At 27.8% G+C, this 27,399-nt stretch overlaps 2 protein-coding genes across 2 annotated transcripts; one reads left to right on the forward strand and one right to left on the reverse strand.

Moving 5' to 3' along the window:
* Positions 1 to 117: 117 nt before the first annotated feature.
* On the forward strand, positions 118 to 19,162 carry LOC129971499 (alpha-2-macroglobulin receptor-associated protein-like). The gene is made up of 7 exons (XM_056085326.1): positions 118 to 395; positions 2,095 to 2,236; positions 11,817 to 11,984; positions 14,120 to 14,221; positions 17,254 to 17,498; positions 18,019 to 18,156; positions 18,475 to 19,162. The coding sequence occupies exons 1-7, from the start codon at positions 234 to 236 to the stop codon at positions 18,532 to 18,534; spliced, it is 1,017 nt and encodes a 338-aa protein (XP_055941301.1). The 5' UTR covers positions 118 to 233; the 3' UTR covers positions 18,535 to 19,162.
* Positions 18,874 to 25,418, reverse strand: LOC129971500 (NFU1 iron-sulfur cluster scaffold homolog, mitochondrial-like). The gene is made up of 7 exons (XM_056085327.1): positions 25,246 to 25,418; positions 23,923 to 23,993; positions 21,516 to 21,722; positions 20,204 to 20,314; positions 19,964 to 20,067; positions 19,170 to 19,304; positions 18,874 to 19,035 (listed from the first exon to the last, which is right to left on the reverse strand). The coding sequence occupies exons 1-7, from the start codon at positions 25,314 to 25,316 to the stop codon at positions 18,961 to 18,963; spliced, it is 774 nt and encodes a 257-aa protein (XP_055941302.1). The 5' UTR covers positions 25,317 to 25,418; the 3' UTR covers positions 18,874 to 18,960.
* Positions 25,419 to 27,399: the final 1,981 nt, after the last annotated feature.

The following is a 27,399-nucleotide window of genomic DNA, read 5'->3' on the forward strand; positions in this document are numbered from 1 at the left end:
TTTTTAAGTTTTAATGCTATTTTTTCAAAAATAAGTGATTTTTAATTTGTAAAACTTTCATGTTTAGCAATATTGCAAAGTAAAAATATTGACTGTAACTTTGACTTATTACTCCTCGTCTGCTAAACTTTGTAAAGCCGTCTGCATTTATATGTTTGGACAAATATTTACTCATCTTTTTGAAGTGACTCATTGAGAGCGCATATTTTTTTTCATTGTTATTTGAAATCGCCATGGCATTAATGCGCTTAGTCTTTGTTTTGATTTTTTGTTCTTTTTGTAATTGTAATAAATATTCAGAAAAAATGAATTCTCCTGACTATCAAAAATTAATTTCAATGGAAAATCCTTACAGAATGCAGAAATTAAATTTAGTTTGGAGTAAAGCTATAAAAGTATGTTTCTTTTTTTTTTTTTTTTTTTTTTTACAAACTGTAATAATATTGATGTAACATCGTTTGTAGTTCATTGTTTAGCTATTAAATTACGTATTCGAATACAGTTTCCCGTTTACTTTTCTATATTATGCAGAAATGTTGGTAAACTATATGCCATTATGAGAAAGAATATTCTAATGCTTTGTGTAAAAATTATGGAGTGTTTTTTAATATTTTGTGCTTGCTTCCAAAACAGATATTTTTTTTTAATGTCAAGATAAAATAGAATTCAACTACACTGAATGAGTCAAAGTGGGCAGCAAAAAATACACATATATCATTTGTTTCCATTCATTATGTATTTAAAATTTTTTAGTGAAAGTTAAAGTATTCGTAATACTTTTTTTTTTTTTTTAAAGGAGCAGTTTTTAGTTTTGAGACTTAGAATATTCAAAGCCAAATATATAATGTCTGTATTATTATTGTTATTTAAGACTCAAGTTTCAGAAAGAGCAGTGATTGGTAGTACTGTGGCCATAAATTTAATAAACTGCTGACATATTTATAAAGTATTGTTCAGTTCTAGTTATTAAATCAATATTTTTTCCCCTTTAAAAAGCTGTGAATATGTTTAACTGATTATTGAATTTTTAAATGTTATTAGATTGATATATTGATGCTAGTGTAAGTGGTATATATTTGAATACATAATTCAGCATTTATGATTAACATAGATTGGTTGCAGTTATATAGGAGTTGCTACTGTTGTTATGTGAAATCTTCCTAAAATTGCAATGCTTAGTTATTAATATTCAGAACACTGATTATAGACAAACACAAATTGAATTTGATTACCTAATGTTGATGTGAATTCAACATGAAATTTTTAATGCTTTGGGCCAGTAAGGAGGGAAACATCAATTTAAAAAAAAATGTATTTTATAATATTGGGCTTGTAACATATTAGCTTTGAATTTTCTAACCATATTGAGTTGATTATTTTTAGTATTTTATTTTTCTTAAAGAAAGTAAATTAACAGTTGGATTAAATTTATCTGTAAATCTCAGCCCTACTACCAGTTTACTTCAGTTTAATTGGTTCAAATAATATTTCTTAAAATATTAATAACTGAAAAAAAAAAAATCTTTTTGGCAGGTGTTTTAGATTGCTTTTTAGAAACTGATAATCTTTCTGTTCCTAAAATATATAATGAAGTTCGTGCATTTAGACATGTAGTATCATATTCTTGTAATTGCATACCAGATATTTTATCAAAATATTGTTCTTTACTTTGTTAATTTTGCTATTGAATCTCGTATCCTAAATATTAGTAGTGTGATGGTATGTAGATTATTATGATTCATGCAGGAAGCAACAGGACGATTGTTTTTAGGAACATTTCTTTTAATAATCACATTCACACACTGAACAAACACACAAGACATTCATGCGCACAGCTTAACAGTTCAGCATCGTATCTCATTCTAATTACAATCGCAATGCACTATGGGATGACATATGGGATGGCCTAATCAGGCATCGCCATCTAGTATCCAAAAGAGAAGATAAGAGTAATGCAACTGCTACAGTGGCATTTTATTTCAGACATCCTGTATCTTTTTTTTTTTTTTTCATTGATTGATTAGATGCTTTTCAACATTCTGTTAATATATTGCTTCCAGAAACTTATTAGAACCTTTTTATAAAAATACATAGAAACTTTCTGCTGAAAAGTTGAAATCATTATTCACTGATCTAAAGTTTCAAGATAAAGAAGAATTGGCTTTGAAGAAAAGAAAAGCTGAAGGACTTGATAAGGAAGGGTTGAAAGAAGGTTTGGTTTTGGCAAGTTTCAAAGGTAAGAAATATATTAAAACTGTGATATTGTTAAAAAAATTAATGCAGTACTCTAAACTTTATTAAAAAATAGGTTAGTTTTGATATTGTTTCATGTGAATGGAAGTATTTAGATTTTACAGTTAAGATTTGATAATCTGATATTATTGTAATTAAAAAAAAAAATGTAAGAAAATTTACATTTAAATATTTTTCAGAATCTTTTTTTTTTTAATTTAAATTTATAATAAGTAGTCTTGCCTTTTGCAAAATATTTATTTTGGAAATTAAAAAAGAAATTTGAGTTCTGCTATATAAATAATTATAATAATGTCCTATAGTATTTTCTATTAATTATACAATATGGTATGAATGACTTTTGTTTATTATTAACTTGTTGTTCCTTTAATTCCTTTAAAAAATAACTTCTTGTACATAAAAGGCAATCTCATAAATCCCTATTCAGAGATTTTATCATTTCTTTTGAATAAGAAACAGATATTGATGTGTAATAAATAGTTTTGAAATATCTACATTGTTAATATGCAATTATTCATGCAGAGGCGGCGTTAGCAGGGGGCAAAGGAGGCAATTGCCCCCCTGTCGGCAACCGCTTGCGCTCCCACTCCCGTCGACGAGAGGCTCAAAATGGTTGTGGAAAAGCACACATTCTTGAATATGAAAATTTAAAAACAATCTTAAAATTAATATGTTGTAAACAATCAAAATATCTAAGTAGCTGTTAAAGCGGTTTGACTATGTTTGGTAAAATAATCAATAGGGTGGCAGGTCAATAAGATGCCGCATTTTGCGGACGATTTTTGATTGCCAGACTATGAACGCAATTTGATAGATGTAGAAGTTACAGATTTTCACAGATGTGCACAGATTTTCAGGCTTTTGATTGAAATGTCGTTCTTCAAGCTTATAATTAGCATTACTTTTGGCAATGTATCCGACAGGGTGAATAAGTTATCTCATTCTGTCGACAATTTCTGGATTGCCGACTATGAACTGAATACGATGGAAGTTCGCTAATTTTTCAGACATCTTATATAAATGTCGTTCATTCGGCTAATAATTCGCATTACTTTTGGCAGAATAACCGACAACGGGTTCAAGAAGTCACATTTTTGCCGGTTTATCTTTGTCTTTCGGCTAAGATGTTATCATAAGTTATGTGAAAAAAATTATTTTTATTGAGTACTTCGATTATTTGCAAGTGGAATTATTAGGGAAAAAATACTTTTGTATTTTACAAGAACTGGGCTATAGAGTTGTTTTCCCTAATTCGAAATTCAATTAATCATTTTTATGAGATTTTAGATTATAAAACGAATCATTTTATTCATCTAATTGTTACTTCTTCGGTGATGAATTGGTAAATTTATTTTATTTACTTCACTGTGAGAATTCTCTGATTAAAATCTAGTTTATGATTTAACTAAATTTAATAAAACACTCTTTTCTCTCGATACTCTTGTGTTTTATGCATGCTAAGAAGAGTAAAGTTGCTGTAGCCAGGTTATGTGAATTCATTATAAAACTGGAATAAGTAAATTGTATTATAGTAGATTATTTAACAGTAAAATGTTTTTTTATGCAATCTAATTTACTGGCTGCAATTATTATACTAAAGAAATATTACCGACTAAAACTGACGACAAAAAATAAATATATATGTTATGGTAGCTTTTTTAGCTACGCTAAAAGCTTATTCAAGTATGTACTAAATTTGCTAAATAAATTACTACCTAAATTCTTCAGATTCTGCATTCAGTATTATAACTATGTAATCGGGAAAAGTATTTTTAAAAACTCCTTTTTCATTTTTTTTTTTCTTTTAAATACTCTTTACAGTAAAATCTATATAATTTCTGGTGTTTCTAAATTTTTAATAGACTTTAGATAAAGATGTCTTGATTAAAATATTTATTCATAGAATATTCATATATGATATATTAATACCTTGACATACGAATTTACTTAACTGCCTAATTAGATGGTACATCTTATTAAGGACAATTATTATTATTTTAATTACTACAATAATATAAAGTCATTTGAGACACTGATGAGTTTTCAAGTGTTTTTTGCATTTTAAATTACTTAATACTTTAACTTAATACTAGATTAAAAATTTAGTAATTTGATGCGCGATCCAGACTCGTCATTGTATGCGAAGGGGTTAAGAAAAATCAATGCATGCAACTGAGGGGATAAAAATAATTTTTTTGGAAGTATATTAGCTTGCAATAGCTTCGAGGGAAACAAGTACTTAACCACAAGAACATGTGCTTAAAATGATGACAGGAGTTCATATTCTAGATCTAAATGTTTTTTTAATAAAACGCTTTTTTTTAAGTCTGATAGCTTTTTAACATATACATAATACATGGGACACCTAATGCTTAAGCCGCTCATGTTTCACACGTTCATTTTCAATTTTACATAAAATAGTCAAGTTTGTACATAACTTTATAAAATATCTTCCCCAACTTTCTTATGAAACATCATTGTATCTTTTCAGCATTCTATATCGTTCGTGTCCTAACTATAGTAAATTTTTGTTGTACGCGCTCGCTTATTCGCCTCGGTTTCGAAATATATCTGAATTCCCTCTCCTTGTTGCAATTCTTATAAAAATTATTTTAGTCAGGAGACTATTCAAAGGAGGGGGAAAAAAATCGGTTTTTGGTTTATATTTCTTTTTATTTATCATGCTGGATTTCTAAAAAAATTTCTTTTATAAAACTTTTTGAATATAATTTCTACATTCATTTTATATAGCTTCCATGATGAGAACATGCATTTGTTCAATTAACAATGACAACGCATTTTGCCGCAGCCTGTGTTTCTATCTATATACTACAATCTAGAATAAAATATAATTGTATTTTTTCCAAAATTAAATCTTAGTGCAAGTAAATCTCAAGAATCTCATTAAAAATAGATTCAAATATTGACAATTTTTTAATGGTCAATAAAAAAAAACAACTGAGAAAATTTTTTGCAAATATCTTTGTAAATTTTTAGCAATGAAAGAAAAGGTCAGTATCTCAATAAAGAAAGAAGCAAAAAATACTTAATTTCCTTTAATTAAATGTAAAAATTAATTATTATGAGTTATTTTGTAACCAAATTAGGGAAATTGTGATTTCCCCCCTGTCGGATTTGTCTTGCCCCTCCCGTCGACAAGACTCTACCGCCGCCTCTGCATTCATGCAAATTGTCAATAGTTTAATTAAAATTTGGTAAATTAATGAAACTAAATATTTTTACTGAACCAACATAAATATTGATTTTATAACATTAATCTTGTCTTTACTTTGTACCATCAATTTTAATTTAATATATATATTTTTTATACATGATCATGATCGAGACAGTGAATGTTATGAATTATAGTGTCTCACGAGTCGATGGTACTGTATGTATTCACTTTCATTTATGTATATTACATACTTCTTGTGCATTGCTCACTTTGTGCAATAAATGTGTATTTGAGAGATCTGGAGTTTTCTCTTAACAAGGAGTAACATAATGTACAGGCCAGATGCAGGGAGTGAATCCTTTGCATAGTGTCAGAAATGCTGTTAAAAAAAACACCTTATTTTCACCATTTCCCATTTGCACCAAACCATTTTCACCTTATTTGAGAACAGTTTCCCTTGTGAAAAGAATAATTTAATTAAGAAGAAGAATTTGTGGAAGTAATGACTTCGAATTCAGATACGCGAGTGCAAATTTTGTGTTTAAATTGGTGAATCAGAGCATTGTTAAATGTGACTTGGTAATAGAATTGAAGTAATTGCTTTAAGTCAGTTGAGTTGAGACAATAGCTTATTATGTTAACTATTTTCTTTCATTAACAGCTTATTGCTATTGTGGTGAAGTTATAAGTGTATTGTTGAGGTCAAGTAATCCTGTTTGTTAGTTAATCTGTTATATTTTGTGCCTGTTAATTGTGCTGAATTGTTTATATTGGCTTTGATAAACTTTAATGAGATTTGAAAATGTCTGTTATCTAAGGTTTAAGGAAAGATGAGTTGAATCTCATCGCTGAAGAGATGGATTTAAACATACCAAGTGATGCAAAAATTATAGATTAAAAATATTCTGATCAAAAATAATGATATTTATGAAAGTAATATAGATTTTGTGCAAAGTAGAATCAATGATGTAACTGAGAAAAAACGAAATAAACTTGCGAACGGAAAATTGGATAATGAGTTTAAGTTGGAATTGGAGAATATTCATTTAGTATGTTTAGATAAAAAGTTAGAATTGGTGAAAACTAAGGCACAATTTAGTACAACCATCAAAGATAATCCGAAAAATTTAATAAAAAATGTGAAAACTCAGATGATTCCGGTACCAAACAAAGTAGAATTATTTAACTTGTTTTTTCAGCCATTAGAGAAGTCCTTTAAATGAAAATTGTGCCCGGAGAATTAAGAACCTAAATTATTATAAATTTATTAGAAATAAGACTGCAAATTTAATGGCTTTCATTAACGAGAAAGAGTTAGTTAACTGTGAAAAAAATCAAAGCTATTATTTTAAAGGAATTCCAGCGAACCTTTCAAAAGTGTTTCAGTCAATTTCAGTATTTCATAAATCACAAAATGAGAGTTATGCACAGTTCGCTTCGAGATTAAGCGCAATTTTTGAATACTACCAATGGTATGAAGTAAATGGCTTGATATCAGTGTGCTATTTAATTGTGGCAGATAAAATCAGCAGTGTATTCGAATGCGAATCAAAAATGCATATTACCGATAAATAAGGGGAACCTTAGTACAAACCGCAACAGTTAGGCAGAGAACGCAACATTTATCTCTCATCTAAGGGTAAATCCATGCCCGAATCAATTTTTACGAAAAATAAATAAGAGTTATGAAGGAAATTATGGGAATAAAAGTAATTCCAATTTTAAATTTTTCAAACATTTATATGTTGAACGAAAAAATGAAGAATGGCGATCAATGCATTTTATGTGAGGATACAAAAGATAACCATTCTTTGAATAGGTGTCCTAAGTTAGTTTCGAATGCTTTCAGTTATTGGAAGAATACAAATTATAAATCGCAAGAATTTCAGTGCAAGTATTTATTGTGCTATTAAGCTTATGCTATAAGTGTTTATTGCCAAATTGCAACGCTAAAGGATATAACGCAAAGAATTTTTTTCTGTGGAAAGCCTCCCCACCGATTGGTTTATTTTACGAAGCAAAAAGAAGGAAAAAAAAACATTAGATTTCCCTCTAGAAATTAATGAGTCAGTACTGTGTAATAATTCCTTGATTTTGAAATAAAGTGAATTAGTATTTACTTGCATTGCGTCCTTCAAGTCTAATATGAGTAAAAATTGTGAGAATTTTATGTGACAACGGGAGTTAGAGAACCTGATGCTCGAAATCATTGGCTAGAAGCTTAAGATTAAAACTGATTCGGATAGAGAGCCTATCCGATTTTCGTTCGCTGCAACCACACCCATCGCAACTATACGATGAAGTGAATCTTTTTAGCAGACACGATCCTAAACAGATTAGAATGGAAGTGTTGATAACAGAAACGTTAACAGGTGGCCCGTTTCAGACCCCTAATAAAGAGGTGAAAAGGATAATGCTGCTGCGCAGATTGCCCTTCTCCGCTGACTCGTGAAAGTCATAAATATTGGCGTCTTAATTCACACGGATGGCTTCTGAAATGTAATCGAAGATTCTCGGTTCCAAAAAAATAAACAAAATGACTTGCGTCCCCGCGTTTTTTGGTTTCGCATTACAAGGGACACAGGAGAATAGTTCGACCCCCGCTGCTTCATGAGCATTCCTGGTTTCCACTGCAGGTGTTTAAATTTTGTGGGAAATGGATACTTTAGAAATAACAGATAAGGGAGAATTGAGCGCGAGTGCCAAGAATTTGATGGACTTATTTGAAAGGGATTTAAAATTCAGAAGTGGGAGATATGAAACTAAATTTTTATGGGAATTTAATCCGGAAGAATTGCGAAACAATTTCAGTGTAGCTAAAAAGCGTTTCAATTAATTAGAGAAAGTTTTTTAAAAAATAAACGTGTTAAGAATAAATAGAGGAAAATAGTACAGGATCAAATTTTAAAGGGAATTATTGAAGAGCGTGAAAAAGACGAAAATGACTATTTTAAGCCCTACAGAGCAGACGTCAGAGGAAATAAAGAAAATTCGAGTAGTAGTTAATTGTAGCTCAAAATCAAAAGGTCATTTATCTTTGAATGATTGTTTGGAAACTGTCCCGAATCTTAATCCTGATGTTCTAGTTGTAATTTTCAGTTTTCATAAATTTAAAATAGTATTTAATGCTGATATACAGAAGGCTATTTTAATGATTGGAATTTCCAAAAGTGAAAGAAAGTATTTAAAATTTCTTTGGTAATCGGATGGCCCCAATGAAGAATGCAAATTTATGAGAATAAAACGCGTACTTTTTTGTTGTAAAATATCTCCATTTATTGTAAGTGCCATTGATTAAGAATCATATTAAAAAAATTCGAATCCAGTAAACCCATCTCTGTTGCAATGTTAAATTCTGGATTGTATGTCGATGATTTATATTTTGGTGATCATTGTGTAAATGAAGCTCTCATTGGATGCTGTAACCATTTTGAAAAGTGATGGTTTTAATTTGAGGAAACTGAGATCCAGTAGTTGTGAGTTATAAAAATTGTGGATTGAGAATGGACTCAGTGAAGGCGAGAAAAATAGTTTTGTGAAAGTGTTAGGATTAAATTGGAGTCCCGATCGAGATGTTTTATCTTTGGAATTGAAGGGTTTAGTAGATAGTTTGAAAACATTAAAGAATAATAAGTGTTGTGTTTTACGAACGGCAGCGAGGGTTGTCGATCCGGTTGATCGATAGCACAATTTGTCATGCGAATTAAGTATTTCTTGCTGGAAATATAGGAGACAGGAATAGATTGGGATGGCAATTTACCAGAAAATTTGTGAGAAGAGTGACTTAAATGGTGTGATGAGATTGAAAAGTTAAGGCAAATAGTAATACTGACGAACTGTTTACGAAATTGTGGAAATGGTTAAGTTGGGGTGTATGCTTTCTGTGATGCCTCGCCTAAGGCTTAGGGGGCAGTAGCTTATTTAAGGTACTTTTGATGACAATAGAAAGTTAGTGTCTTTTAGAAGAATAGACAATATTTTAAAAAATACCTCTGCGGCGTTTAGAGCTCAGAGTAATAATGGTGCGAGAATGGAAAAATATATCAAAGGCGTTTTCAGTGAATTGGTTGATAAATTTGTCTTTTGAACGGAGTCGTTAATAAATCTCATCACCAACTGTTTCATTTAACTAAACAGGAAAGGGAAGCATTAGATATCTCCTTTTGAAATTGATGATTGATTCTGTATTGATTGAAAGAATGCATAAAATGTTTAAAAGTTTGTTAGAATCGAGGTTTGGAAGTGCAAGACAATTCAAATCCTTACTGCTGGTTTCATTGTCCATTGAGGGAAAATCCTGCTTATTTACTGACCAGAGATGTTTCAGTTGACCATTTAACAGGAAGAAAGTTATTGTGGTATGGTCCTAATTGTCTTCGGGAAGACAGTATCGTTGTCTTAAAACAGTTACTAGAGAAATCACAAGATATTGATAAAGTGGGAAAGATAACTGTTGTGAAAAGTTTTAGTCGTTAAGGTAAAATTTAATAACTTAGTTCCTTTCCAAGTTGGAGTAAATTATTACGAGTTATGGCATGGTAACTTAGGTTTATTGATAATCTAAAAGGGTTGAGAAGAGCAAATATTGCGTTGGGAAGTGAGTGAATTGTGGTGAGCGAAGAAGCTTATAATCAAAACTATACATGCAGTTGATTTGCTGACGAAATATATCAGTTGAATAAAGAAAAAATATTTGGTTCAATTAGCAAACTGAGACAGCTAAGTCCATTCCTGGATGAAGATTTCCTGTTGATGGAAAATTAGCTAACGCAAATTTACTTTATCAACTAAAACTCCTTAACATTCTTTCAAAAGCCCATCCAGTAACCAGCTTGATAGTCCGATGCTATCATATCAAATATTTGCATGAAGGAATTCAAATACTGAATTTAGCAATCAGACAAACTTACTGGATTATTGGTGCAAGATCTGTTATCTGCATAACTATGAGAGAATGTGTGATCTGTGTGCGATTTCGTAGTTAAGGTTCTGATCAAATAAAGGCTAATTTACCATCTTCCTGAATCAATCCTGGAAGAACTTTTCTTAGAAGTAGTACTTTTGTGGACCATTCTTGGTCACCCCTCGTAATGGAAGAAGTTTAAGACCCTTAAAAATATATACATTTGTGTATTCGTCTGCTTCACAACCAAGTCGATATACTTGGAATTAGTTCATCAGCGATCTGAATACTGACGCGTGTCTTCCAGAATCAAACGTTTCATCGGATGCACATCGAAATGTATAGTGATTGTAGCACCAATTTGTTGGATCAAAGCATAATTTGCGATGGCGGCATTCAAAAGCCACCGGTCATTACCTGGCCATTGAAGGTTCATTTGGTAACTGATCGTTCCATTTGGGTCCCATTTTGGAGGCCTTTGGGAAGCAATGGTGAAATCTATGAAATGTCACTTGAAATGATTAGTATGAACTCGTATCCTTTCACAAGGTGAGTTCTGGTAAAAACTCAGTTGCAAATTCGCCACAAGTGGAAAAACCCTTCTGGTAATTTAAAAGTGAATGAATTTTGTACTAGTTAAAGATGATAACCTTTTACCAATTAAATGGAAAATGGCAAGAGTTTTGGAATGCTTTTGAAAGAATTGACAGTTATGTAAAAGCAGTAAAACTGAAAAATACTACGGGAGAAATAAAATGACCAATTCATAAATTGGTTAGATTATTTGCTGATTCTTAATTAATAACTCTACATAATGTATTTTTCTAATTTTTTGGTTTTTGTGTTTTTATTACAGTAAATATAATCTCAATTTCTGGAATGTATGTATTCTTTACATCTCTCAAAAATTTTTCATTTTTTTGTGTGTATTATTAATTAATTTATTTGCATTTTTCCAATTTTTATGCATTTCTCTGTTTTATTTGCTTTAATGAAATCAATTATTAGTGAATAGATGTCAGGTGAAACTATTTTTGTGTTTAGAGAGTATGGGATTTTAGTGTTTGTTATTAAAAATTAAGATTTTCATTACTTGGTTTCATTTTTAAACTGAGATTGTGATTTATGTTGTAATTAACGACTTAATCATGGGAGGCCAGGATGTTACGAATTATATTGTGTAAAAAGTTGGTGGCACTGTTTGTAATATACACTTTCATTTATGTATATTACATGCTCTTTTTTTGTATACTGCTCATTTCTGTAAATAACTCATGCAATAAACATGGGTGTTTGTAAGCTTTGAAGTTTTTTCTTAATAAAGAATAACATGATATCCTAGCCAGCTGCAGGGAGCAAGTCCCCAACTGTGAATAATATCAAATTATGTTGAAATAATATTTTTTTTTTCTTTTGTTCTCTTGAATATCTTGAAATAGTTTATTTAAGATAATACTTAAAAGTTTAATTTTTGACTCTTTGCAGCTATTCTTGAAAAGTACAATCTTCAAGAAGAATTTAAAGCTCTACAAGATGCTGCTTTACTATCGAAACCTCAAGCTGAAATACCACATGATGCATTTATGAAGACAGTATTTAAAGATAAAAAATTAAATAAATTATGGCTTAAAGCTGAACAACAAGGATTTTCAGGTAAAAAAAGTGTATTATATAAGTATATTTTTATATTTTGAGTCATAAATTTAGATTTTACTTATTTATAAATTCAGGACTTTTTAATTACTACTGCTTTCAGAAATTTTATAAAAATTTGTAGTATCTTTCATCATCGTGATTAAATTAGCTATACAAACCCTTACAAAATTAAGAAACAATCTGTTTTGCAATGCTCTCTTACTCTCTTAAAAAATTAAACAACAAAATTATTATTATTTAAAATGTAGTGAAATAAATATTGGTTATGTGTTTAAATATGTACTAAAAAAAGCAAGATTACATTCATTAAAATAGGTACAAAAAATGAAATGGCCTATTTTTATTGTGAAAAATGGGCTGACATAAATTAACTATGTCTCTGATTTCCAAATTAGGTCACTATTAATAATTTGTGCTATTGTGAGTGATATTTGTCGGTCTTTAGTTTTAGGTATGAAGTTTTTATTGATTACTTCTAAGAGAAATCATTTATGTCTGATTCATAAAGATGGAATGTAGTTGGTGGATCAAAGTAGGCTTATTATAAAATGATGCTGCAAATTATCTCTGTATCTCTTGCATTTGGGTCTTCAAAGTTTAATTTTGGAATCTGTTTAAATAAGAAAATTTGATTACAACAAGGCATGTCTGAGCTCATTTATGTGTAATAATATCATTCGGGTATATTAGTTTCTTCTTTCAACTCTGCATAATCTCCACTGAAACTCTGCCTATATTCCATTATAGTGCAAAGATATCTGCATAATGGAGCTTTGTTAACACAACGACTATTTTTGTGTGTTATCATCTGTCTACTAGAGAGTGCCAAATTATGTTGACCAAACTGCAATTTACTTGAATCAGAGCATACTAAAAAATTGTAAAGTACTTCCTTAAAATACATACTCCTTATTTTTAAAAATATTATTGGTATTTCTGATCAATAAAATAATAAATCATTTTTGAACAATGGTAGAAAGGGGCTATAAACATTAAATGTGCAAATATTTAAATGTATTTTATATTTCAATTTAAAAACTTGTGACATTTTTTATTTTGTAACTGGCCATGATAAGTTAAGTGTGACATAAGAACTGAGTGATATCAAATTAGTCTATTTTGATAAATCAGGAGATAAATGTAAATCAATTTGTCAATATTTCACTGCTTAATAATAATAGAAAATTCTCTAACAAGGCTTCGTAAAGAAAAAAAAATTAGTCAAGCCCAACACAATTTATTACTCATTTATTCATTATGTGTAAGGTAGACATAAACTCATCGGAGCCACAGTGTATTTATCTGTGTTGCATTTTTATGTTGATATTACTTAGTTTTATTATAATTTTAAACTAACCTAAATTTTTAAAGAATCATTCTGTAACACTTTTTTATATTCAAGTTTTGAAGTGCAATAGATGTCAGGTTAATGCTTTATCAAAGATAAAATTTTAAAAAAGGAACTGGAAATTTTGAATTGTTTCATTCCTGACATTTTATTTTTTTAATTTTAATATTTAGATAAAATATATATTTTAAATATAACTTAGGTTACTCTCTCTCCTCTCTCTCTGCAATTCTCATTCTCCCCAAAATATCAACGAGATCGGAACATTTCAACATTGTTACAGTTATGACTATATCACAGATGTTCTTAAATTTTATATTTCATATTAAAAGTTTTATTATTAAAATTTATATAATAAAAGCTTTATTTTTTGTTTGCTTGTTTCCAAGTCAAAATATATACTTAGTGTAGTGCATTAAATATGTCAAATAAGTTTCAAATTGTGATTATTAAAAGTTGAGGAAAAGGATTAATTATCAAAAATACATAATTATTTTTATTTCACTCTTCAATATCATTTTAATAAAAAATACCCTTTTAATTTTTCATTTTATCTCATAAATTTCCTTTTATTCATCTTCAGTTTCATTTAAAAGAACTGTTCATTTTACAATAATATCATTTATATGCTCTAGATTTTTAAAATTTTTCCATTACAACTTTTTATATTTTTTGGGCAGATTATATAGGCAGTGTGAAAAGAATCAAATATCATTGGTTTGAAAGTTGTAAATATAAACATTCTGCCAAATAAAAATTAATGTATATACATTTTTTTTAATAGAGGATGAACTTAGAACTCTGAAAGAAGAATTTCAACATCATCAAAATAAGATTGACCAATATTATCAAATGATCAATCAACTGCATGGAAAGGACTCGGATGGTATGTAAATATTAACTCTCTAATATATTGCTTAATTTTTTGGATCATTACATTAGAAAATAAAATTTTTATTGATGTGAAACACTAAATATTTTTTCACATTGTTTTTGTTCTCATATCAAAAATGGTTCATATTTTTATTTATATAGCTGCAATCTGAAAAGGAAAAAAATAAGAGAAACATTAAAATTTTTTTTTAATTAGCAATTTTTGACTCATCCCAAAAATATGATATATATTTTGGCCAATATATTGTATATTAATACCAAAAATATTTTCTTTACATAAAACCTGTAATTTTATATAATACTGTACACTTAAAATATTTAAACTCAGTGTTTGTATATTTTACTAAACATTTTTGTTGAATATTATAATATGATAATACATAAAATATATTATAATATATTTAAATAGTATATTATATTAATATAAAATTAATTACTTTTTATATATTTACTAAATATATTTAAATACTTAATGGATAGATGGAAGTTTGTTCACCAGCGTATGTTCCAGAATGGATTCTTAGCTTGTGCTTGGTTAACAAGTTCAAAATATTTAGTGTTTTTAAGTTTGAAGATTTAAGTAAATAACAAAAGTCTAAATCAAAATTTCAAATTACTTAAAACAGAAAGTAAGGAATTTACTCTTTTTTGGTTAACGAAAAATGTATGATGTCAAGCATTAAAACTTGGTTGCAGGGAATAATGTTTTCTATTCAAATAAATTTTCAAAAAGTAATTATAGCTAGTATAAGAAAACTTCAGATAATTATCAACTTGTCTTTTTATTTGTTTGTGTTCGTTACTTAATTTCTATGATATTTAGTATATTATACCATTAAAAATCTTTCTTTACTTCTCGGATACAAAATCAGATAAAATTTAATATTTGATGTGCTATTTATTACAGAAGTTCTTACTTTCATTTCAATATTAAATTTTCTATTAAGAGTTATTGATAATGAAATAGAAACTATTGAATAAATATAATGTAAAATGAATAACATATTTTAATTTTCAATCATGCATATTAAAGATACCCACAAACTATTCTAGTTCAAGAAAACTTTATTATATAAATAATCCGTTTCAAGTCATTAGAAGGAAAATATATCAGTGGGAAAAGGTTTATTTTTATCTATATACTTATAATAAAGCTCAATGTGTGTGTGTTGGCGCTCTACAGGCCAGACCGTTTGACATACAGCTACCAAATTTGGTACATGTATACCTTGGAGGTTGCGAATGTGCACCTGGGGTTTCTTTTTTCGAATTTTTAATTATTAATTAAAAACTAACTTTCCCGCCAAAAAAATCTTCCATTTTCCCCACCGCCAACTTTTCCGCCAAAAAAGCTTCCATTATCCCCAGGGCCAAACGAGAAAGGCTTCAGTTTTTTTTTCTCCCAACAGTAATGAGGCTAGGGTTAAAATTTTTCGGCGGATTATTTCAATCGGTTCTGTTTATTTTCTTAATGTTTGATGCATTTAAAATTAAACATTGTTAATGAATCAATCTTTCAGATTCATTCTGAAGTACTTTTGAATTAAAATAAAACAGAATAAAGGAAATTAAAAATTTCTAATCCGCATAGCGTTACCCCAACTGGCGTAGAAAAAATCACGTATTTTCGTTACGTAACTGGCGAAGAAAATTCACGCATGCGCATTCTGTTCTGATTGTTGCCATGACAACGTTATCAATGGATGATTTAAATTATTTTTGGGTTAGTTGCATGCTTTTGTAAGTAAATTGTATTTATGTTAGTTATATATTTTTTGTATATGCTTATAGTTTTAAGTACATCGTTTTTTAAGTAGTTTTTTTAAAACCTGTTTTCAACCGTTTATTTTAAACGATTCGTTTTATTTACTTAGTGTTTGATGCATTTAAATTTAAACATTGTTAATTAATCAATCTGCTCATAATGAATCTAAGAAAATTTTGTTGACCAACTCTTGAGATATTACATAAATTTAAAAAGATATTCTTTAGTGCCCATAAAGTTTAAACGCTGAGTGACTCTATTTTCAGTAATCAGATTATAAAAAAATGCTTTGTTTCAGTAAAAAATATTATCATATTAATTGAAGATAAATTCTTTCCACTTTAATTTAAAGCATAAATTCTACCGTTTTCAACCGTTTATTTTAAACGATTCTTTTTATTTTCTTAGTGTTTGATGCATTTAAATTTAAACATTGTTCATTTATCGATCTGCTCATAATGAATCTAAGAAAATTTTGTTGACCAACTCTTGAGATATTACATAAATTTAAAAAGATATTCTTTAGTGCCCATAAAGTTTAAACGCTGAGTGACTCTATTTTCAGTAATCTGATTATAAAAAAATGCTTTGTTTCAGTAAAAAATATTATTATATTAATTGAAGATAAATTCTTTCCACTTTAATTTAAAGCATAAATTCTACGGGTGCTAACAGAAAATGAGAGAGATACATATTACGTTATGACTGAAGGCCTTTATAATATTATGAATGAATTATATGATAATCAAAATTTGAAGTTTTAAAGTATTTTGATGAAGAAGCTATTAAAGTAGAAATTGCATAAAATATTTAATTATTAAAATTTTAACGAACATTAAGATTGGCGAACCGGCTGGTCGCCAAAGGCGGCTAGTAATATAATAAAACAAAAATGGTTTTAAAATTAGTTTTTTAGTAATTCATAAGTATTATTGTGAAGCAATAATTTTTAAATCCAGGTCTGATTGCAAAATAAAATTATTTCGGAAATTGACCTCCTTTTGCTAGTATAGCTTTAGTCATTATGTCTTGCTATTCTCCATAAATATTGAAAACTTTCTGATAATTTTCTGCAACTGTATTTTGTCGATGAAAAGCAACTATAGAATATATAATTGCTGGTCCCCATCTGCCTAAGAGCATCATGTAACTATTTCCTAACACAATTAAATTTTTGAAATAAGTTACCTTTAATTCTTTAAATTCTGCATAAAAGATTTTTTTAACATGTATAACATTTATTGTATTGTTTTTTATAGATAAGCATGGCAATGTGGTAGAACATGTACTTCAGTCTGAAGTTGAAGATAAACCTTGGAAGGCAGATAATCCGCATCAAGTTTTGAAAGAAAAACACTCTCAACTGAAATCTGGGTATGAATATCTAAATAGTAGAATATTCCCAGATATAAAAAGTACTGAATTTGAAGAGCCTCAAGTTACTAGTCTCTGGGAGATGGCAAAGAATGCTAGTTTTTCACCAGAAGAACTGGAAAGTTTAAAGGTTGTCTAAATTTTCTTATAAGAATTTTGTTTATTAATAAGAAATAATTAATTCATAATTTCTTTACTGCATAAACTTTACTTCATTTCTTTACTGCATTGTATAATTTTTCTGGCCTATCTAATTAAAGTGAATCATTAATAAAAAAAGATATTGAACTTTCTGTTATAGCTGGAATTGGGATTCATTAATGTGTTTAACATTATAATAACTTGGTTATTTAAATCAAAAGTTCTGAAAAAATTATTCAATTGAAAATTAATTGTATGTGTTTGTAATAATGCTGTATATGGAATAGCAGCTTTTAATATATATTTGATATCCCCCATTCTAAACAAATATCTTTTAGTATTTTGGGACCGATGGGGAGTAAAATTGCCTATTTCACTTAAGTTATTGTTCTTTAATATTACTTAAAAAGAACTAATTTATATTGCTATATTTATTAAAATTCTAATGAAGTCTTGGCTAAAAAGTTTTACTCAATAAACTGTTTATTTAATAATTTCATGGTTTACAGAATGAATTGCACCATTTTGAACATAGAGTAAAGAAATTGAAAACACTTACAGCTTTAGAATTAGAGCATGATGACAGTAATATTGTAGATGAAGCTGTAGCCAAAAGAAATAAAAGACTTAAAGAATATGGCTATAAGGTAAGTTCCGAAGTAAATTCTGAATTTTTTATGTTAAATTTTTTTATCTGAACAAATTACTAATTTAAACTATTGCATTCTATTTATAATTATTTATACTTTTATTCTTTAATAATAAAATAATGAATGCATTGTTACATATATTTTTTCCTGTTTGAAAAAATTACATATTTGATTCTTCGGTAAAATTAATGCAAGAATTACGATTGTTAAAGCTCTGTTATTTAATGCATTAATTCATCACGAAATAGATCTATTTATAATTTTTAAGAAAGTTCTTATATTTTAATAATTCGTCTTTTTATTATTTTTTCCTAGGTTGAGAAAATCCAAAAAGATATAACTGGTCGTATTCTTCAAAAGCATACAGAATTATGAAAAGTCAAGATATTGCATGCCATTATATATATTGCAGCATAAAATTGAGCTTCTTTTTACAACTGGATTTCATATATATATATATATACAAACATGAAACATTTCATAAAAATGTGCATTCTTCAGATTAATATTCTTCTTATAATATTCAATATATCTGGCCTTTTTTATAATTTAATCATACTTATTTTACTTCTTGTTGTCTATGTTTGGCAGAATTCATTATTTGTTTTTGTTTCCATATATATATATATATATATTCAAACTCTTAAGAGATCTGAATTATCATAAGCATTGGACATTTAAATGAGCTTCATTCTTCACAGAATTTACAAAGAATCAAGAATGTGATAACTTTATTTCGATATATCTAATTTACAAAATATACAATTGAAATAAAAAATATATATATCATATGCTTTATTTTCAGTCTTTCGTTTTCAGTTTCTCTTCTAACTTTTCAAATTCTTTTTGTGCTATTTCGTCAAGTTCATCAGTTACCTGCAAGAAAATCATTGTTTCAATTTTTTGGACATATTAAAACAGTGGAAGTTCATTATGGTTCATTAAAAATTCATGAGCAATAGAACTTGTGCAATAATTTGAAATAAAGTTATTTGTATTTTGATTTATACCTGCATCACTCCTTTGACTTCAGGAATATAAAACTGAAGCATATTTTCTACACCACTTTTCAAGGTCACAACAGAACTTGGACAACTAGTACAAGCTCCTTGCATTTTCAGTTTAACAATGCCATCTTCAAAGCCCTAAAGTAAAAAAAATTATAAGAGGATTCATATAACTGATAAAATTTATCTGTGTCAAAGTAAATTAAAAATAAGCAAGTAAATGTATAATTTAATAAATTTAAAGACCAAAATGTATTTTGCTGCATCTTTTTTATTAAAGACATTTAAAAATCTGTGATTTAACTTTCAGTCTTTTCATAGAAGTCTATATGGATATATTCCTTCTTATAATCACAGATTCATAGCTACAAAGAAATAAAGCTTCTGTTTCTAATATTATCCTTTACAAAACTTAAGTCATTACCAAAAAAAAAAAAAAAAAAATCTATGGTTTTTTTTTTTTTTTTTTTTTTTTTTTTGCATGAAGAAAAGCTTGTTTGTGTCCACAATTTAGAAGGTCAGCTGATATGCCAGCAAATCATACTAACATACAGGCAAATGATTTTCTATTAACATAGAATATCATCTGGTGACACACTGCTTTAAAAAGTAATTTATTAAAGCTATAGGAGAAAAAATATCTGGAGCACTCAGTATTCAACCAGAATTCATTCAGACAATGCCATCGATTTTTATAAAAGGTTTTCTTTATATAAAATGTTCAGAATGTTAATAGTGTTGAATAATATAATTACTATAAATGGGGGGGAAATTAAGTGTTAAGATGTAATGCTTACCATATATATTATATCACCACCATCTTCTTGAACTACAGGTCGGATCCTAGTTTCTAACAATTCTTTAATCATCTGGACTGTTTCATCATCATTAGGATCAAAATCTAATAAATGTAATTAAATATTAGAAATACATTTTAATGAAAAAAAATATTCTTCATAATAAGGCATTCTTAGCATTTTTGAATTAAAATATGTGACAGAATTTTTTTTGAAAGAGAAACCATTTATAATACTTGCCTGTGTCAGATGATGTTTGATCTGTGCTAACAACTGGTAAGCCAGTGGCAAAGAAATCCATAACTGCAGCAAATATTTGTGGTTTTAAGACTTTCCATTCAATTTCATCATCTGCCTAAAAAGTAATTTTAAAATATAAATTGCATTTTTAAAAAAATCAGAAAATGTGTATAAGTATTTTCCTGCTAAGATAGCATCTATCATATATTCAATAAATATTATTAACTTAAGCTCTACTGATTAATTTTTTTTTTCATTTTTTCTTTTATTTTATATGAGAAAATGTTATAAATTTATATTTTTGTACAAATTTTAGAAATGGAGTCTAATAAATATATCAACATTTTAAACTAATTTGTAATGAATTGTGAGAACAGATTTCAATGTATTTAATTGAAAATTAATATAAAAAAAACAAGCTGATGGACTTTTTATATTTTATTTTACAGAAAAATTTAAATAAACGCAAATATACTATTCTGTAAATTATTTCAATATTTTTTAATGAAATTTTTTAACAATCGTTTAATGATTCTGTATAATAAGATTTTGGCACTTATATTGATGCATTAGTTGACATAAATATTAATAAAATACAAACACAGTTGTATGTAGAAGACAAGTCTACAGAAACTCGACTGTCAAAATTTTCATATAGAATAGTTATATGTGTATGCAATGAGATAACAATGAATAATCGTAAATTTTGGAAGTGCAAATAAATAAATAATTCTATAATAAATTTATAAAATATCAGTTCAAACCTATACTTCGTTAGTAATTCTTATAAAACCTCTTTTCTTTTTTTTTTTTTTCACTTCAGCATTTAGAAATTCCTAGTACTTTAAGAATTTAAGTAGTAAACAAAATCATAAATTATTATAACTTATTTTAATATTTATATATTAAAACAAAAATTAATTTATTTTTTATAGAAACAATTTTTTCAAAAAAATAAAAGCGCTATTCAATTTAATATGGACTGAAATTAGCTTAATAATATTTGGAGATTTTGATCCTTAAAAGAGAGAAGAAATGCACTTCAGTAAATGAGAAGTATTAAATATTTTTTTTAATTAAAACAGTTACAATTCTACTCTTAATTTACATATATTATAATCTCTCTCTCTCTCTCTCTCTCTCTCTCTCTATATATATATATATATATATATATATATATATATAATGTGCATTTTTAATAAATCATATTTCATAATCATTCTGATATCAATGAAAGTAATTTGTTTATTTAGATTTTCTATTTATACATACATGATAAATAAATTTAGAGAGTTCATTTCACTTGATTGACTTGCCTTGGAAACTGTAATAAAATCTGGACCAAAAAATACAGATGAAACACCTTCAATTTGAAACAATTGTCTGGCTAATGGTGATTTGCTTGCCTCTTTCACATTAGGTGCTTCGAATGTTCCTGATTCCAGAACAGGTATGCCTGGTATAAATTTCAGGCTGTTGGGATTTGGTGTTTCCTGTGTTTGTATAAAAAGAGATCTCTCTGCACGAAAAATATGATTAATCATTAGTAAATCTGGAGTTACAAAATTCAACATAAATTTTAAAAAATGTGCATACAAGAATAGAAACAGAGGATTGATGAACATTTTAGGCATGTTATCATTTAAGTAATCATTTATTTTTATCTAAAAGTTTTGGAGTTTGAACATTTTATCTTTTAAAGCCTACAGGGGTGTTTGTGGGACCCCAAAAAATCCCCTGAAACTTTTACGGACTTACTACTGACATTTTGGAGTTTCGAGAAGGGGGGAGGGAGAAATGAAAAATTACAATTATGAAGTATTGAATGACCTAATTATAAAAGTTCAATGAATTACTTTTTTTGCAAAATTAAGACCTTTGAACCCAGGTCACGTGATCGCACATCTGGTAAAACGAAGTCTCTCCCTTTTTTTTCTGCCGCGCCTACTTGCCGAAAAGAATCCAGAAGAGAATGTCCGAGAACCGGGGGAATGAGTTATAACTCGCAATAAGGAAAGAACAAAAAAGAAGTTTTTCCCCCCTTTTCACGCATTATCACTGCCTTTGGAGAAAGAAAGGAAAAGTTTTCACCACACACACTGACCTTGCGTTTTCTGCTTTCAAAGCAAACAAAATTACCCAGATCAAAATAAATAATTCATTATTATTCCTACTTCCTTTTGAACGACGATCCCCGGAATTTCCGGGTATCGAAGTTCAAAATCCCCGGAGCACAAACACCCCTGAGCCTATAAACCTTTTTTTTTTTTATTTCAATCAAAATGTTGGAATTTTCAGAAAATATACATTTGAATGATATGTTTTATAATTAAATATTTTTAAAAAATGAATAAAGCCAGTACAGTTACTTTGAGGGCCTAAAACTTAATGTTTAAGAATTAAAAAATACTTGCATTTCTTGATTATAGAGAAAATGAAAGAAACAGAAATAGATTTTGATGCATTAATTGCTATTGTATTAGAACAATGGTCCCTTATGATTCACTTTCTGAGAAATACTAATACTTACTGATATGATATGCATATCTTATTGTAGTTAAAGTTATAAAATTGATGCCCTAACCAATTATTAAGTGGCATTTTAAATTTATTGAGTTAAGGCACACAAATGTTACTACTAGTTAATATTTAGAGTAGCTCTCGTACAGCATGGACAGCAACTAAGCATATTAAAAGTGACTTATCAAAAAAACACTGGAAATTATTCATAGAATATGGAGTTGTGTTATTCCCAAAGCTGGGTATTCTACAAAGTGAATGATAAATCAAGGTTTCACAGATTCTCAGTTATGTTTTCTTCTAAAGCCATGGAAATATAAATTTATTTTCATGTTCTTCCAACCACTAAGTACAATTTTAAAACATAACTTATCATATTGTCATGTTATTATAATATATAATTTAAATTGATACCAAAAAAAATCTTATGCTTTTATATAATACAAAGATTTATAATATAAAACTATGGTTCCAAAGAAAATATTTCATTTCGATTTACAATTTTAGAATCAAAACATCTAAATGAACTATAAGATCATTACTTGCCAATCAGGATGGGTAATATAGCCATTTCAGGTAATTATGCTAATTCAATGATCTTTACAACAATTAGCTGAAATTTAATACAAAGTAAAAACTACTTAATACTATTATCAAACTTTATTAAACTATCATCTTACATTAAGCATAAATATTTAACTCAGCTTGCATAACAAAACAATGTATGTTATTGTTGGTAATTATTTGTGATAAGGTAAGGAATGGGCATCCAATCCAAATTCTAAGGAACACTATGAAGACAACATTTTAGTGCATTCATCACTATTAAAAGTCAAATATGATGAAGGGGGGAAAAATTAACATACTTTGTTTATCATTTAGATTTATCAGTCAATGATGAAGATTGACAATAATGCCAAACAGGTATGAATTACCTAAGCCTCAACACTAATAATTGATACTATAATTAAATATTAGGAACTAATAACTCCTCTATGCATGCGAGAATGATAATTTACTAAGATTTGACAATACATCTAACACTTTGTTAGAACACTTCTTTTAGCAACTGTTTTTAAAAATCCAAAGGATAAAATGTTTAATAATATTTTTATGCATTGTAATTTATTAATAAAAATCCAATTATAAGATAATATTTACAAAAGAAAGATTTATTAAGAATAAAGCCAAGAACTTACTAATATGATACTGTTTCCAGTCATTTGCCACATTTTCAGACAGCAGATATCTATTCAAAGTCTTGGGTGTTCTAGAAATAATGGAGGAAAGAATCAATCTCATATCAAAGAAATATTCTTTTATTTTCAATACAGACAGATTTAGGAAAAGATAACTTTTCCAAAATCAGAAAATTTATTTACATAGTAAAAATTCAAAAGAAATTAGTTTTATAATCGTAAAAGTATTACTCCATATTTGGCTAGTTTAAAGTTACAATAAATTTCAATCTGTTTAGTAAACCATTTAGAAATATGTATATTAAAAAATTATGTTTTTAGTTTGAAAAATCTTATAAAATTATATTCCTATATGTAAATTTTTACAAAAATTATTATTACCTTCTTATAGCAATTATTAAAATTATAATTAACTTTGAATCAGGTATAAAAAATCAAAATTTATAGAGAAATTTCTCTTCTATATACTTAATTATTTTGAAATTATTATTGTAATATTTAGTTTTGACCATCCATCATTTTATTTTTTGATACATAAATGTGTCCTCAAGAGTATATTTATGCTCATATGATGTACAACCAAACCTGAGATGGCAATTAAATTCTGAAATCTAATGTATATATTAAAAGTGGAAAGAGATACACATGATGACATTTTAAGCATAAAACAATACAATTAATCAATTTTCATCTTCAGCGGGAATTAATTTCGTAATTTTTGCAGTTTATCTACAAGCATGTTTTAATAATCAATATCTTTCTATATTTAAAAACTCATTAATTAACACTAGATTGCAAATGAAATATTTTTAATGGTAAAATCTTTTCTGGGGTTAATTTTCTTACTTAAATCAGTGAATTCTTTTCTCTAGTCACATGGGTTGTAACTATTCAAAATAAAAATTAAAATCTTTGACATTATACATGTAACCATCACACCTGATACCAAATACAACTACAACATCCACAATATCAAAATAATAATACTTTCAGATTTAATTCAGAAAACTCATAATAGAGAATTCAATTTAAATGCAATAAATAATAAAAATAACAAAAGCAGCATCACACGGTTTGAATCACACACACACACACACATATATATTAATTTTATTTGAATAAATAAAATTAAACAATTTTTTTTAAAAAGTACAGCTAAAAGAACATTAAAATTGGTCAGAAGGAAAATCTATACAATTAAAATGAAAAATTCATGAAGAATACAGCAATAAAATTAAATTCTTGGTAATTTTTATTCAAGATACACATTTAAAATAAGTTTTTTTATATATATTATGAATGAATTTAAGTATTAATACGCACTTGTGAGGCTGCAAGGAGGAAAATAAATACTGTTTGCTAGAAAAGCAAAATCTTCTAACTATTGATGCCATATTATATGGAGTTTCTCTTATTTCAAGAAAATAATTTTTTTCTCGGTTTAGAAATTTGCCCTCTGATGAAAACCGACAATTTTGTAAACAAACAAAATGAAACTGAATATAGTTAAAGTTATAAGTAATTGCAAAGAAACTTCATTTTGTGGATCACGGCAAAATAAAAATAGAAAACTCATACTTGTCTTGAACTCAGCCTGTGTGAACATAATAAAATTTACAATTAATTTTAATAACTACTGTTTTCAAATAAAATTCTATTTCAAATATCAGATAAAAATTAATCTGTAGAAGATAATATTCGAGCGAACCATTACCACCGCAGGAAGGATTTCTCCCGCTTACTGGCCTTTGTTTTTTTAAAATATTCTTTATATATCGCAAACATATGGAATTAGAGTATTTTGTAATATCTGTGAGTTTTCCAGTAACATAGCTACTCGGGAGGGGGGGGGGGGGTTACTGATTCCCTCAACGCCAGTAGAGATGCATAATCCACGATTTTTTGAATAACAAAAAAAATTTGGCTTTTGTTAATTTTAAATATTTGTTCCAAATATCTGTTATTTCAATCATATTATTAATTAATATTAAATACAAAATTTATTAATTGTAATTAATACTTAATTTAAGTAATGTGATTGAATTAATTTATCTATTTTAGCCTACTTCATAAATTTGATTTTTTTCAAAACTATTTATTTAATTTCTTTATTGGAGTAAATCCTTTTCTGAAAAAATCGAATTAAATATATATGTCCTTTCTTCAAAATGTTTATTTTAATTCTATATTCTACCAATTGATGGCGCCAGCAGCAAACAGAATATTTGCAATCATAGTCACAAATAATTAAAAATGATCTTTATGGAATAGTGTATAGTCAAATGCGAATATCGGAAAGTCAAGGTCACTCCCATGAAGTGGATAAATTTCAGTGATATGCAATTCGATAATACTAAAATTCCAAGAATAACCGGTTCGTTCACTTTTCAACCCATTCATAGATTTCTCCTTCTCTCTTTATTCGCTTTAAGGCGGATGGGACCCCCAGGAAAATAAGTTCTGGGATTTTCTTTCCACTCCCTGGAGGGTCGGGAATCAACCGGTACCCCTTCTTTTCTTTCAGATATGTCGGCTCAGCCCGCTTAAGTTTTGATAGCATAATGTAAATACGGGGAGTTCATTTGCGGTTTTATATTAAAGAGAATCCGTGACTCTTTTTATTCCTTTTCCACTTTAACATATTTACCTAATGCCGACTTTAAGATTTTACATTAATATCGTACATAAAATTGAAATCGACTGACTCGTTGAATGTCTTTTTGGTACATTCACCTAAGAATGATCGATCGTGTAAAAATTTTGAAGCATTATGAATAAAATATTTTTTAAATACATTTTTCAGTATTTCAAGGTAAGAATATCAATATTCAGGAAACTTGAAATTCATTTTACTTGAATTTGTAATTGCAGCTTTTGATAATCCTATCTCATTTCTGCTGTTTTTAATGACGAGGCATTCTTAGTGTTTATCATGAGGTTTCATGGTATATTAACCTGATAATGATTAATTTTATATTAATAAAGTGAAAAGAAAATTTCTTTTTTTGATTATTTTCCACGCATTATACTGCAAACAGGTCTTATACTCTTTTTTGTTAAATATATTTTGAAAAAAATATTATCGTGTAAATATTCATAGATCTTTGTAAACGAGACCATTCATTTCTTCTATACAATTAGAAAGAATCATTAGATGAATGGATTATTCTAAGCATAACTAATTTTATATTCCTTTTATAGGCTTTTTTTGTTCTTTAAAAAATAGTTTGAAATATATACATTTTTTTTTTCTTCCTAAAATGTCTGTTTTAAATCTAATTTTTAAGGATGGATGAGGTAATATATTTATGCATTGCTCTGAAATACGATTCTTTTAAAATTGAATTTCTCCATTTCCTACATTGTTTTCTACTTTTGAGTGTCACAAAGTGAGCAAAGATATTACTTTCCCTTCTGCAGATTTTCCTCCCATTAGGAATACTAATTAATTTCCAGAATAACCTCTCTGCTATACCG

The sequence above is a fragment of the Argiope bruennichi genome, chromosome 6 (assembly GCF_947563725.1).
Source record: "Argiope bruennichi chromosome 6, qqArgBrue1.1, whole genome shotgun sequence".
Classification (NCBI taxonomy): Eukaryota; Metazoa; Arthropoda; class Arachnida; order Araneae; family Araneidae; genus Argiope; species Argiope bruennichi.